At 41.7% G+C, this 14,551-nt stretch overlaps 1 protein-coding gene across 1 annotated transcript; it reads right to left on the reverse strand.

The window, feature by feature from the left end:
* Positions 1 to 819: 819 nt before the first annotated feature.
* LOC144533605 (heparan sulfate glucosamine 3-O-sulfotransferase 5) lies at positions 820 to 4,163 on the reverse strand. Its single transcript, XM_078275092.1, has 2 exons — positions 4,057 to 4,163; positions 820 to 1,750 (listed from the first exon to the last, which is right to left on the reverse strand). Exons 1-2 carry the CDS (start codon positions 4,161 to 4,163, stop codon positions 820 to 822), a joined length of 1,038 nt encoding a protein of 345 aa, XP_078131218.1.
* Between the last annotated feature and the right edge of the window lie 10,388 nt (positions 4,164 to 14,551).

Raw genomic sequence — 14,551 nt, forward strand, 5'->3', positions numbered from 1 at the left:
TTGACAACAATCATCAGAGAACAACTTTTTTTTCCCCCACTATGGCTTTCTTTTGCCAGGTGTTTGGCAAACCAATGAAAAAGCTGTAGGGGGAGGAGGAACCAACATACAATTAAAAACACAAGCTTGGGTCTTAAATGCTTTGAGGATTTTGGACATGGTTTGAGTCAAGCTTGAAACATTAGATCCTATTCCCCAGACTGGGTGTTGTGTTTAGAATTAAAAGAGGTTACCTTCTTATGGATTAATCACAGCATTGATTAATAAATGTGGTGAAGACAGAAAACAGACAACAGAAGACAACTAATACAACAGTCTACAATGTTGTAATGGCATATTGATTGCACATGCAGCTTTCGTCAAATAAACATGATGGGGCAACAAATGAACAATTATGTTTTATCAAATGTCACGTTGTCATCTTTTAAGGTGTTTTATCATGAGAAAAGCATCACACTTAAAGCTTATCTTAACAGCATGGATGTCAGTGTTTGATAGTCTTTTAAAGAGCAACAAAAATAATCTCTTCAGTTAATCACAGTTCAGTGCTGTTTTTTTTTTTTACTCTTCATGACAGACAGGAAATTCATTTGCAAGATCAAGTGTTTTGAACTGAATCTTTTAGTTAAATCATCAAACTATTTTGTTTTATTTTCACACACTTAAAAGCACTTACATCAAGTCCCTTTTATATTTGGTCACACTGTCGTTCTTGTATTAAACTCAAAGTGCTATTCATATTTTTATGAGGTCTCATAGCTCGGCATTTCAGAAAAAAACACCATTCCAAGTAATCTCATTGGAGGAGTCCAGAGTTCATCATGGCCAGTTGAAAGTCCTGCCTGTGATCTGGTAAAACTTCTGATTGAAGGGATGAAAGAACCTCTGCAGTTTAGTCACCACCAACGGGTCCACGTCTGGATGGATGCGGCCCTTGCTACCTGCCAGGCACTTGTTGAAGACAATGTTAAATCGCAGACAGTAAAATCCCCTGGTGGCGTTGAAGTACAGGTTGTACTGGCTGATTCTAGAGGGAAGGTTGAGGAAGCGCTCGACGAGCTGTAGCTCCGGTAGTGGGTCGGCGATGAGGCGGTCCCCGTCCACGATGTGGAACTGCTCCACGGGAAAGTACTTCAGCCAGCGCTCCAAGTGTTTGGTGTAGATACTGGTCCGCACCGCTTTGTACTTTGTGTTCACCTCGCAGGTGTTGGAGTCGATGGCCAGTTTTTCAAACTTGTGGTAGGTCTTGTTTTTGCGCTCCTTGCCCTCCAGCACTTGCGTGTAGTCGGACACGGCTCTGGTGGTGGGCTCGCGCACGATGATCAGCAGCTTGATGGAGGAGTTCATCTTGAAGATGCGTTCAGGGACCTCCTCTGTGATGAAGTAGGCAGGACTCTTCTCAATGGTGATCTGATGAGGGAAGGAGAAGGGCATTTTCTCCCTGTACCAGTCGATGCCCCGGGCGTAATTTTGGTCATTATCAAAGAAGTGGATCTCCTGCGAAGCCTTGACCACGGAAGGGTGCAGGTTGAGCATCTCCAGCAGGGCGCGGGTGCCCCCCTTGCGCACCCCGATGATGATGGCCCGGGGCAGCTGCTGGACCAGGTTGTGCAGGCGGATTTGCTCCTTGGTGGCATTGCCCTTGCGTAGTTCATGGAGCAGGCCACGCTTAAACTGCAGGGTACGGAGGGGGATTTGCTCTGGCTCAGGAGGGGGCAGTCTGCTCTCAATGGGGCAAATGGGCTGTAGCCTGAAAGAGACCAAAGCAAAAAAAGACATCCTCAGTTTCAACAGTATTATAATTTACAGCGTGCAAGAGCCATACAGCCCAACTGGCTGTATTCTGTTTTATTACGAACTATAAAAAATGTATTGGCATTGACATTTTGGTCATTTACTACACGCGTCTAAAACAATTTGAGTCTGGAACCGTAGCTGTGTCCGTTTGAAAGGCAAAGGGTTCATGCCAATAACACAGCATGAATACATCATGCCATCTGTTTTATCTGATATGGACCCTGCAAAAAGACTCCATCTTATGAAGAAAGGTTTGTCTATTGTTAAAGCCAGAAAGTATTGTAAAAATCTGAAATATCTGCAATTACACTATTTCAACCCAAGAAATGAGTGTATCATGACACAATACAGAAAAGAAATTGCTGCACTAGAGTCAAGCAAAATAACACTGATCAAAGCAAATTGATATTTATTGGGATTTATCTATTGTTTTAGATTTTGTTTTTTGGGGGGGATTTATTACTAGACAAAGTGACTTGAAAGGATGGAAATGATGGTCGACAGCTTTTAGCAAAATAAACCTTGAGCAAAGCTGGGTGCAAAATCACTCCCTCATTCATGACTGTTATGGATGGTGGAGAAGGTTGAACCCAATTGCAGAGATAACAGGTGAAGTACTGAGCTTGAGTCTTTATTTTAACAAAAATCCATGAAAAAACAGAAGGTGTCCACAAAAATAGCAGTTCAAAAAAAAATACACAGAGAACAGGCAGGGAAACATACAGCACACTGACGCAGGAACAGGCTACAATGATCTGACAAAGGACAAGGGAAAACACAAAGACTAAATACACAGGGTAACGAGGTAACACAAGACAGGTGACACAAGGGCTGGCACATTAGGGCTGGGCAGAACAATCAAAAAAGATGGGAAAACACAAGACATGAAGTAAAACCAGACAAGGCGAGACAGAAAACCAGACTATCAAAATAAAACAGGTAACTAAGCAAAATACAGAACAGAAACAGACTACCAAAATAAGATAAAACACCAAAACCATAACGACTCCTTATAGACAACAGACACTCAGTGTGTAACGCTATAGCGAGCACTTTATTAAGCTTTTGGAGCCTTATTGATTCAATGCAATTTTCCATCATCGCTGACAGAAGTTGACTCATATAACATCAGTCATGTTCATCGTAGATGTACATCATTCATTCATCTACTGTATTTTTATTTGTGTGTCATGTCAAACATTCAGCCCACATGGGATAACAAGACAGCGCTAGTTAACATACATCGTCTAGTCTAGAGCATAAAAAGCACGTGGAAAAAGGAAAAAAAGCACAAACAAACAAAAAAGCAGAAACAGATGAATCTCCACAGATATATTACCAGTGCAAACAACATCTCTGTGTCCCTGATTAACTGACAGTTATTCATTGTGGCTACAGTCCTCATTTATCATCCTATCATTTTACACTCCTGGTTAGCGTTCAAAAAAATATCCGCACCATGTCCGCTGCATTACCGCCTTGCACTGCAGTGTCTTAAGTCACAAAGGACAACTATGATTTGCTTACCCAGACCGCCCCCTGCTGCATATCTGATGTAGTTACAGGCATATCTGATACATTTAAAGGTACAGTAAAAATGCTGCCTCATTCAGGAGAACTGGCAAAACTTCCCGACATAAAAAAAATGTCTTCACACCTGTGGCTGCCGATACCGACACATCATTCAACATTTTTTGTCTTATACAACTTCATGAAGTGGACGACTGCCTGCATTGAATCACTAATTCACTCTGTTATAGTAATCAGTTTTATAGAGTGATAATGTTGTATTGTGACAGTGATAGTCTCGCATTGCCAGACCTCTGACAAGTCCACACAGCATTCCGGGATGGGAGAAAAACGTGCTCTGGTGTATTGGCATTTCTTTAAACCAATCACAATCGTCTTGGGCGGTGCTAAGCTCCGGACAGAGCCACGGTGCCTCTGCAAAATAGCCTCGGGAAGGAACTTGTTTTGGTGGAACATGTGAACGTTCAAAGGTTGTTTTAGTCGTGCAACAGAAAACTCCGATTGGACAGATAGTCTAGCTAGCTGTCTGGATTTACCCTGCAGAGATCTGAGGAGCAGTTAACCATAGTCCTCACAAATCCACCAGAGGTTAGAACACCAACACTAAGAAAGAAGAAGGGGACGGACATCCGGTGGAAAATTAGGGCCATCCGGCGGAATTTCCGGCAGCACCTGAACAATCCCAGAAATGAAACGTCATCAATATAGACTAAGACAGTGATAGCTTACCTATCCAAGGTCCCAACCCTGGCCACGAGATAGAGGACACTTCCGATAGCAAGGCTGCCCAGAACGAAGAGCTTCTGTCTCAGCAATGCCTGCTGTTTGAATAGCATGGCCCTCCATCAATCTTCAGGACTGCGTCTTCAGCCTGCGGAGAGCAGAGTACATAAACCACTAATCACCAGGGGGAAGAGAGACAGCCTAATGTTTATTAACACACACTCAATCACAGCTTACAAGTGATTAAGCCACACTCACACGCGCCTGAAAAATGCTGCAGTGCCATTAGAGGAAATGCTCACCCACCAACCGCCACTTTGTTTAAAAGTACATTTATATATTTATTTCTGCCAACTCGAGAATCAGATTTGACCTCATGCATGAGCGTGCTGTGAGGGCCCTGCTTTGAGACAGGAATGTTTAATATGAAGTATGGAGGCAAGGAAAATGACTGTTGGTTATAGTCAGACTCTCGATGTGCCATGTGGAAGTTCTTGCACAAGTTAAAGCTGTACTAATCAATATTTCTAAATTAAGAATGGATCAAAGTTGTGTTCTGAAGGGAGTCACTCAAGTGACAAACCCACAGAGGATCACTCAAATCTGCAGTTCGCCATTTTCAGCTAATTGTTTTGGTTTTACATAACTGTAACCTTACCCAGTCAGCTGTCTGGATTTACCCTGCAGAGATCTGAGGAGCAGTTAACCATAGTCCTCACAAATCCACCAGAGGTTAGAACGCCAACACAAAGACAGAGGAAGGGGACGGAGATTCCATCGTACTTCCAGGCGCTTGTTGTGTTGCCATGGAGCACAGCAAGCGACATTCTAGAGTGTAAAGTTTCTTTACGTCCTCTCATCTGTGAAATAAGCATGTGACCCGTTTCAACAGCACCCCTCAAAGATATGGAATTGAGAATCGATTAGGAACTGGAATCAAAAGGAAGAATTGGAATTGAAATCAGAATTGTTAAAATCTAAATGATGCCCAACCCTATTCTTTAGCTTCTCCACTTTGTTTACCAGCTAGTCGCTGACTTTATTTCTCTGCCAGTAGGTGCTGGGTTAGTAGTGGAGAATGGGTTTAACAGAGCTTTTGGATTGATAATAGCTGCCTTCTGCTGCTGAAAACCAAGCTGAGAGCTGTTAAGCTCCGGGCATTCAAAACCCAAAACCATAATCTAAAAGGGGCTAAACGCTGCTGAGGGGAACAGCAGCGCTGTGATAATCCTCTCTGGGTTCATCACTACGAGCGACACATTTCACGTTAGACATATTTATTTGATCTATACATTTTGATTAGTGCAGCTTTAATGTTATACTATTTTAGAAAATAAACTTGATTCCAAATGGGACAGTATCACAATCTCAATAGAGGAAACATTTGACTCGTTTTCAAAACTTCTAAATCAGAAATATGGGTTTCTTTTTCACCAAATTACTTCACCAAATTACCCAAAAAGTAAGTATAAATGCAAATACTTGATCACTGCTTTCACTGAATTTGGGGTATTTCATTTTATAGCATTTGCAAAAACTGAAATGGTTTTCAAAACAGTCTCCTGACTAAACTTTGACACACACACGTCTGTGATGTATCCATCAACATAGGGGTCGACAACACAAGGGTTAATGTATGGAATATAAAAAAAATTTGTCAGACAAATTACAGTATCTGAACTCATTCTGTTATTTCATATGAAACCCAATCCTCATCCTGAGAACATTCTTGTTTTTTTCTTGACCTCAGTAAAAGGATGGACTTCAAAATCCTCATCTCTAAACACATTTAATAAACCGGTACAGAAAAGAACTTAAATAAGAAAAAGTGTAGCCATGATCACATTATGTTGATCTTTATGGCTCTTTTGGCCTTTAAAGAAAATGAAAGAATTCATCTCTTTTTCCAAGAGAGGGCACTGCATCCTCTCATTCAGATGCAGCACAGACAGGTTTGTCCATTTTTTTGCAGATCGATACCTGAGACCTTCCTGCATCTGCAAGCGTACCACAGTATGACTGGGGTAAATCACATTATGGAATAACAGATCCATACAGAAGTCGTAGCACTATTCCGAAAGGGCCAACTGCACTCTAATCCAGCCTTTAAAACTGCCTCCCATTACCAACAAAGCAGAATCTCCAGAACTACTCATAAACAAGTAGAGCGAGCTTTTGACCCCAGTGTGACTGGAAAACATTTCACTCATATTGCCTCGTGGTGACTTCTGAAGGGAGACCAGCAGAGCAATTGCAATTTCATCCGTCTGACAAAGCAGAAGAATAAAGCCAGTTAGCCCGGAGCCAGCCTGGGTTTGTGGACTCCCATTTAGAAAAGAAATGTTTTTCATCACAGCCTGTATCTCTGAAAAAAGTGGAAGCTATAAATTAAATAGTTTCCAATGGAAATAACGTCTGTTCAGTATCTTCTTACGCCCTGGCAAAACAATGTGTGTCATTTGTTTTAAATAAACAATAAAACATGACGGCATTAGATTATGTTATACAGAATGTTTACCGTTAAGAATTAAACCTAGACTATGTAACTTTTTAGAGAAAAATAACACTTAGGCTGCGTTCAGACAGCTTGCATTGGCCGCCGACGGTCTGGCAAAAATGCAGGTCTTTCCATTCATTTTGAATGGGAATGGGGGCAATGTGTTTAGGCTCTGGCGGCTCTTTGCAGCAGCTCCAAAAGTTGAGACAGACTCAACTTTTGGAGAAAGGCAACCCCATAGCTGTGGTGGCCAATCACGAAACCGGGGATCAGCCTTGTCGGTGTGTTTTGAGCTATGGTTTGAGGCAGTGTGAGAGTCCGGTAGAGGAAACAGGAAACATCACTGCCTCTATCTCTGCCACAAGAAAGTTTTAAAACACAAAACACAAGTTCTGAACTGCCCGGGAGATTGTGTAATAGCTGAATGTTTCCTGCAACAACGAAGCACTCGCTTTGTCTCGCTCCTCAGTTTTCTTTCTCTCTACCCCAGTTCCCTGGGGTAAAAAGCTGCCTTCAATTGTGGAAACGTGCGAAAACGTAAGGATCACTCCCCCCGCCGCACAACCCTGCGGCAAATCGACAGATCGCTTGTTTTGGTCTGAATGCAACGTAAACAGTCAAAGTCTTAAAAAGTGGATTTTTTTTTTTTATATCAAAATATATATATATATATATATATATATATATATATATATATATATATATATATATATATATCTCAACACAGTTTCCATTCCACAGTCTTTGTTTGACCTGCAGAGATTCATAGCAGCTCTCACCAGACCCGGCTCGGTTGCACTAATGAATAGAGAGTACCATTTGCTGCACATTGTTTATGACTTATTTATATGCAAACAGAGAAATTAATTGTTTGCCCTGTCAAGGAGCTTCGCCAGGCCGTAAGCACAAGAGGGGGCCCCATACAGAATTATCAATTATGGAGCAGTTATTTTCATAACCTGTGCACTTGGCCAAAGCCTTTTGTTTAAGAACATAATTTAGAGTGGCTCTGGCTGTGTATATTTAACTGCACTATACAGCAAAAATGCTATCTCTGTAGAAATTAACATACAGACTTAAAGACTACGGGGAAACAAAATGCCACACGCGGGACGTGATCCCCGCTCGCCTGGGTGACAGTGCTGTGTAGTTTGACCCATCCACCACCCTGTCCAACCTCCCTACATGGATTTTTGGCTTTTCATACTACTCCCTACCATTTTCGTGGTCTGATCACGAAATATGCTTCACATTGAAATACATTACTTCACTTTTTCGTGCTGGCCACCACGTAAAAAAGAGAAAAACGTCCCTGTGAACACGTATCAATAGATTAAAAATAATGTGACATTTACACGAACTGTCGTGAGACCGGGCTGTCCAATATCACCATGGATATAGAGCCACTCGGCCAGCCACGCCAAAACACTTATTTATGAACTTCAATATCCAACGGAAAATAATCTCTAAATGAAATAGCACAACGTGGTGTCAACATAAAATAACGCTTCCAAGCCAGAGAGCGGAGATCATTTCGTGGAAAAAACAAAACGCTTTCACCCAGGAAACACTCGTTCGTTTCTCAGGAGATTTTTTTATCCAAACCACGATCTTTTTCATAAACTTAACGAGTCGTTTTGGTGCCTAAACTTAACTGTCAACGCCGCACAATGCTCAATTTTTCTGGCTAAACTCTAGCCGGCTCACAGTCACCTATTGGCGGCTAAACAACTGTCGCTGGCAGCCGGCGTCCCGGGGCTCTGTAGCAGCTAAATACAACCAGCAACTGCTCAGATTTTATCGTTCTATGTCACTATGTGTTGACGTTACAGCGCTTTCTTTAGTTCAAAATACTTCCATTTTAGGTATATAATATATTAGGGCTGAAACGATTCCTCGTTTCACAGTGTTTCCGCAGGGATGATTATTATTGTCGCACACTGGGCTGACGCTGCTGGCGACACATGCCATGAAGACGGCGCAGATTACAAAATGAAGAAAGAGAGCAGGGGCTAAGAGAAGAGACAGGCTGGAGAAAACGACAGAAAGTGTCCAAAGTTTGGAATCAGTTCAAACGTAATTAAAACGAAAACTCTGTACTGTGTGTCTACTGCAAAATCAAACTAGCTTACCACAATAATAGCACGACATCAATGCTTCAGCATCTCAACAGAAACCATCCAGTCTAACTTAATCATCCATTCCACCAAGAGGACCCGACAAAAGTAAATCAGAGTCGTATGGACGATGAAACTACACCAAACACAACAACTACCAAAATCAAAGATAGGAAAATACGTAGCGGTGACCACAGTCTGATCTAAAGAGCCGACTTGTTGACTATCACTTCGGAAAAAACAGCTGATTGTTGCGCACCATTTTCTCTCAATCTCTCTCTTCACGGAGAAACAGCTGATCAACGATCTACTAGCATAATCGTAACAGAGCTGTGTGTGTGTGTGTGTGTGTGAGGTTAAGTATAACTTATACATATATACTTATAAGCCTATATACAGATCAGTCTCAGGTTGAAACTTGTAGTTCTGAAAGTTAAGTTGCACAACTTAAGGTCATGTTTATGTATGTTTAATGTAGGCCTTAGTTTGAGGTTGTTATTTCATTTCTTTAAAAACAATGTAATATAGGCACTTAAATGCACTTAATGTTTAGTTTTTTGAGAGATGATATTGTAAGCAATGTAGGCAATAAAAATGTAACTTTTTTCCCGAAAATTAAACCAAACTATTGTATATTATTGCTCTTCAATAAAACCAAAGTATTTCTTATCTGATTAATCGATGGAATAATCGGTAAAATGCTCGATTACTAAAATAATCAATAGCTGCAGCCCTATAATATATGGTCTATTGGTGAAGTAGCATTGATCACTTTAAGGGGGGAGATGCATTTTGTCCCCACCGGGGATAAAAATAATTCAGCAGAGGCAGAGATATGTAGGGGGAAATCTTCCCTAATCTGCAGTGCTGATAAAATGTCTCATGTCGCTCTCTTCTGGAATGACACCTCTGCTAGGGTAAGATCCCTCCTGAAAGTTATTAATGTTGTCTATAAAGCAGATTCTCATACGGTGTGACCTGCCGTCATCTCCTTGAACGGCTTCAAGACAGAGAAATGTTTTGACGGAACAACCAGAGGGTAGCAGCATCCCTGGAAGAAAGAAGACAAAATGGTGAAATGATGCAGTGAGGACAGATTTCCCCAGCAAGGGGGGTGGGGTGGGGGGGGGTGTCTGATCAGAAAAATCACATAGCACTGTGTGGAGAAGAGTCTTCTGCTAAAAATACAGTTCAAAAGAATGCCAAAGGAGCTGACATGACTGTGGGGGACAGATGCAATAAGCTGGCTGTACAGTTTATAGACCGAATGACGGTGACGTCGCGCTAACACAACAATCACTTAGTTGTTTTAGTCGTGCAACAGAAAACTCAGATTGGACAGATAGTCTAGCTAGCTGTCTGGATTTACCCTGCAGAGATCTGAGGAGCAGTTAACCATAGTCCTCACAAATCCACCAGAGGTTAGAACGCCAACACAAAGACGGACACGTGGACAAAATTAGGGACATCCGGCGGAGTTTCCGGCGGAGTTTCCGGCGGCACCAGAATAATCCCGTAAATGAAACGTGGATATAGACTAGACATTGCCAGACACACAGCGCTGGAGTATGGTCTATCTTATCTATACGGGGATAAGAGACAAAAGGGCTCTGGCTTGTTTCTATATCTTTAAACCAATAAAAATCGTCCTGGGTGGCGCTAAGCCCTGGATGCAGCGACAGTGCCCTTGCAAAATGGATAGCGAAAATGGATTGGGGAAGCCTGACATTAAGTGGCCAGATGCCAGGACGATTTTGATTGCTTGATCTAAGCAATGTGAATCTGGTGGGCAGAACTACAGCTCAGCCATCAACCATCCTCTCTCTTCACTACACGCAAAAATAAAAGCAGGTCATTTACAAACATAAAAGGTAGTTTACCACCACACACACACACACACACACACACACACACACACACACACACACACACACAGTTTTGACCAACGTGTCATTAGTAATCAATTATACGTTCGCTCACAACCTTCTGAACTAATGGGCTGAGAATGAGCGCGGCAGAAACACACTCAGCGATTAGGGGAATGCTGACTGGCCATTTTGTGTGTAATTAAAAACACTGAAAAGCATTGCTGTTTACAGGCCTGATAACAACTATAAATAGTTTCCAAATCCTGGATCGTGGAATATATGAGTTTGATAAAGGGTTGCGGTGACGCTGCACAAAAAACGTGTTTAGTTATTAAAACACTTGCCGTGCTGTGCTAATATTCTGCCCTGCTCTGTTCTCATTTTTAGACGAGTACATGAGAGCAATGGTAAAGAAAATAGAGAACTGCAGCTGAGCTCTCATTAGTTTCCCTCCTATTCTGTTCATTCATTGTGGTACTGAATACACTGTTGTTGGATGGATGGTAAATGGATTGCATTATTACAGTGTTTCTCTACCTAACTGGACAAAGTGCTTTGCAATTTATGTCTCTCATTCACCCATTCACACACACACACACACACACACACACACACACACACACACACACACACACACACACACACACACACACACACACACACACTCACACACTGATGGTGGCGGAGCTGCCATGCAACTGTAACAGGTGTGATCTTGCGTTGTGTTATGGAGAGACACCACAGGCCAGTATTCCCAGTTGAGTAGTTTTTATTCTGGTAACAGACAAACAGTGCTGTCACTGGACTGTTCTTGAAAATACATCAACGGCAATGATGACACTAGATGTATGGAAACGAAATAAAAATACATTAACACACACACACAGAATTTAGTAGATGGCTATATTAGCTAGCAACATAGCCTACATGTTGCTGTTCTTAGAACAGAAATTAATATGTAAATCGGCAATTGCGATTTATCTTTGTCCGTATTTAACCTTCTTTAGGTACATACAATATAATGAACAAAAATAATATCTTTAAATAATCTGCAAAATGTTTTACGGCTTACACAGGTAAGTTAAACTGGGAAGAATGTAACGTGCGTCATTCCCTTAAAAACAACTGCACACTTACTGTAAAGGGGCAGAACACTACACCAAAGTACACAAATATACACTTTAGGTAAATAGCAAGTGGAAGCATTAATAACCAAGGCGCTGGCCTGTTAATCAGGAGCAACTTGGGGTTCAGTGTCTTGCTCAAGGACACTTGGACATGTGGACAGGAGCCAATAGCAGTATCAATTGGAATAGCAAAGAGGAACAGCAGTCCCTTCAGAATACCAGTCTGTAGTATCACATATACTGCCTGGGGACTCAGTCAGGAGAGCAGCAGCAGTGGCAGCAGCTAGGGGGTGTGACAGGAAAACCTTTGGGGGACTCGTGACTTGTAACACCCAGATCTAGCAACTCCATCCATGGCAACAATCTGTTAAACGTAGCAACGCTCTGTTATACATAATTAGCAGACCAATCAGAGCACACTGGGCTTTTTGGGAAGGCGAGCAAATAGCTCAGACCGAGTGTTTCAGACAGGAGAAACAGGAGCTCCCAGCAATTGGCAGTATGAGAAACATAGTATGTTTTTTGAACATTAAAGTATTCAACCAAGTAGTGTGATAAAATAGTATAACACTGATGGAGAGAAGGTAAAGGAGTACAAACGATAAATGTCTCATGATCGCCATTGCACAAAACTCTCTTGGATTTGCATAAAACACAAACTGCGGCAAAATGTGGACTCGCTGTTAAACAAACGGCTTGTGTGCACAAATACAGCAAGTCGTAAGGTCATCCTGCGAGTTACAGTGAGCTGCAGTAGCTAATCAAGCGTTTTCTGTTAGTCAGACTCATAGACAAGTGCCCTATTATACTCCTTTTCAGAGTCACATTTGTACTTGTGCGTATCTTGGGGTCGACAAGAATAGGTTTACATGCTTGGATGTTCAAAAAACATATTATGTTTCTCATACTGCCAATAGCTGGGAGCTCCTGTTGTCTGAAACACTCGGTCTGAGCTATTCCCGAAAAGCCCAGTCCGCTCTGATTGGTCAGTTGTGATTGGTCAAAACTGGGCTGGCATTCTCAATTAAGGACTAGTGACTAATTAAGGAATTTCAAAGAGGAATGTGGGTGAAGGGTTTTTAGGCAGTTGAGAAAAAGTGCTGTCTGTGGAAGAAAAAGCTCCATTTGGAGTGAAATGTGTTTTTTATACTTTATACATCTATTACATACACTAAAAACTATATAACACACTAATAGATGAGAAAATCCAACAAAGAAAAATAATAGGGGCACTGCTTGCCCTGATTGATGTCGGGGGGTTTGGCGGGGATTGATTGATTATCATGACCAATAGACATAATGGATAAAGTGATGCATAAGACCTAAGACCCGAAAATAAAATAACTTTCCTTTAACTATTTGAATTGCCCAATATGTAGGGGACAGTCCACGGTCTACTTCACACAGCCTTTACAAATGTTATCCTCTGACAGAACTGGGACACGATCCAAAGACTGTCTGCGATCAAAGATGAAGTCAAGTTAATAATATGCATTGGGCTCTTTGTTTAGTGAAAAGAAATTCTCCAAAGTTTTGCTGGAGACAGAAAGCAGCGGCAGCGTCCTGTAGCTGGAAGAGAAGGAAGACGGAGAGAGGCTAGAGCGCTGATGAATAATTCACCACTATGGGCTTTATTGTTGTTATTGATCTTTGCTTATGCACCAGGGAATGATTCTTCGGTTCAGCTTAGAGCTCCGCCCTGCGCTGACCTCCCCACCACTCCTCCAAACCAGGCGTCCATTTTGTAATATTACATCTACATTATTTATCACCCGTCGCTGCAGATCCCTTTGTCTCCAAATCTACTGGCATCCGCTTATCCTCTACCACCGTGTAGTTTACTGGAAGCATCTAATACTCACATGCACATGAATTCATTTAGAGCTAGGCGACATGGAGAAAATCAAATATCACGATATTTTTGACCCAATAAGTTGATGTCGATATTGCTGTGATATTGTAGGGTTTACTCACACAGTCTATGGGTTGACTATTGGTGCTTTCACAAAATATTAACACAATGATAAATAATCACCAATAATGTGGATACAATGACTAAGTGGGCAAAGACAAATAATAAAACAGCTAGTAAGTCTGGAAAGTTCAGAAAATGACATCACTTTACTGTAATGCAGCCTTTAAAACCAGGAAAGTTTGTGTCATATCATGGTATAACGCTATCCAAAATCGAGGACGATATCTAGCCTCATATATTGATGTAGATATAATATCGATACATTGCACAGCCCTACATGTGCATCTTCTTTATGTCTGCCCATATATTTCAGATCATAGGGTCGTTCAAGATGAGCTGCACCTCCCCTGTAAAGTGGACGGAGACAAAAAGCTGCAGCCAAGTGGTACAGTTTCTAGCCATTTTAAGCGGTCTTCAGTCTGAAAAGGGAGGCACAGAAACACTCACATCCTGTTGGATCAGATTTATTAAAATTGTATCACACCCATATATCATTTTTTTTTTATCATGACGGAGTAGCCTGTTAAAATGCTCTACAGGCGATCTGAGGCTAATGTTATTATACAACAGACTGTAGATGATCTGTAATCTGAACGGATGTAGTCTTTCTGACGACTAAACATCACCATCAGCCTATTCTATATCCACGCTGTTCCACTTCCGGGATTGCTCTGGTGCCGAATGTCCTCTGAATGTCACTCTTTTCGGCCGGATGTCCGTTACCTTCCGCTTTCTTTCTGTTGGCGTTCTAACCTCCGGTGGATTTCTGAGGACTATGGTTAACTGCTCCTCAGATCTCTGCAGGGTAAATCCAGACAGCTAAAATGTTTCGTTTTTATAAAGCGTCAAAAGCATTGAAAAAGCGCCAAAAAGGACAACATATTCATGGTTGACGGGAAGACAACACAAGGGTTAAA

Source organism: Sander vitreus, chromosome 18 (assembly GCF_031162955.1).
Source record: "Sander vitreus isolate 19-12246 chromosome 18, sanVit1, whole genome shotgun sequence".
In the NCBI taxonomy this organism is placed as follows: Eukaryota; Metazoa; Chordata; class Actinopteri; order Perciformes; family Percidae; genus Sander; species Sander vitreus.

Excerpts from the sequence above, each read along its gene's own strand:
- LOC144533605 (XM_078275092.1), bottom strand. The coding sequence starts at position 4,163 with ATGCTATTCAAACAGCAGGCATTGCTGAGACAGAAGCTCTTCGTTCTG. Across the intron at positions 1,751-4,056 it reads AGGGTTGGGACCTTGGATAG|GCTACAGCCCATTTGCCCCA; the intron begins GTAAGCTATCAC and ends GGTCTCTTTCAG.